At 50.5% G+C, this 311-nt stretch overlaps 1 protein-coding gene across 1 annotated transcript in view; it reads left to right on the top strand.

Annotated features, from left to right (window-relative positions):
- LOC119588087 overlaps window positions 1–311 on the top strand; it is a gene marked incomplete at its 5' end in the record, with an annotated part of 20,276 nt that overhangs the window by 16,005 nt on the left and 3,960 nt on the right. The window contains 1 exon segment of the mRNA XM_037936796.1: window positions 41–260. Coding sequence (XP_037792724.1) covers window positions 41–260 — 220 coding nt within the window.

The raw sequence follows: 311 nt of genomic DNA on the forward strand, positions 1-311 counted from the left end.
AATAACAACAATAATAACTCCCTCCCACCGTCTCTCGTAGCCTACCCCCCCTCCGACATGGCCAGAGTCTGTTCAGAGAAATCCCGGTGAACAGAACGTGCGCGGACGCCTCCATTCCTGAACATTACTGCACCTGTGAACACCAGAGCGAGGTGCCCGTCGGCGACGAGAGACTAGTGGCCGCCGCGAAGTACATTGTCTCTCACTTGAACAAGCAACTCGAAATATATGAGGAATGCGCGCAGTTGTTCGTTCAGAAGGTAATTCTATTTTTTTCCCGTTATGTTCGTGCTAGTTAAGCTGTGGTTTTG

The sequence above is a fragment of the Penaeus monodon genome, chromosome 23 (assembly GCF_015228065.2).
Source record: "Penaeus monodon isolate SGIC_2016 chromosome 23, NSTDA_Pmon_1, whole genome shotgun sequence".
NCBI lineage: Eukaryota > Metazoa > Arthropoda > Malacostraca > Decapoda > Penaeidae > Penaeus > Penaeus monodon.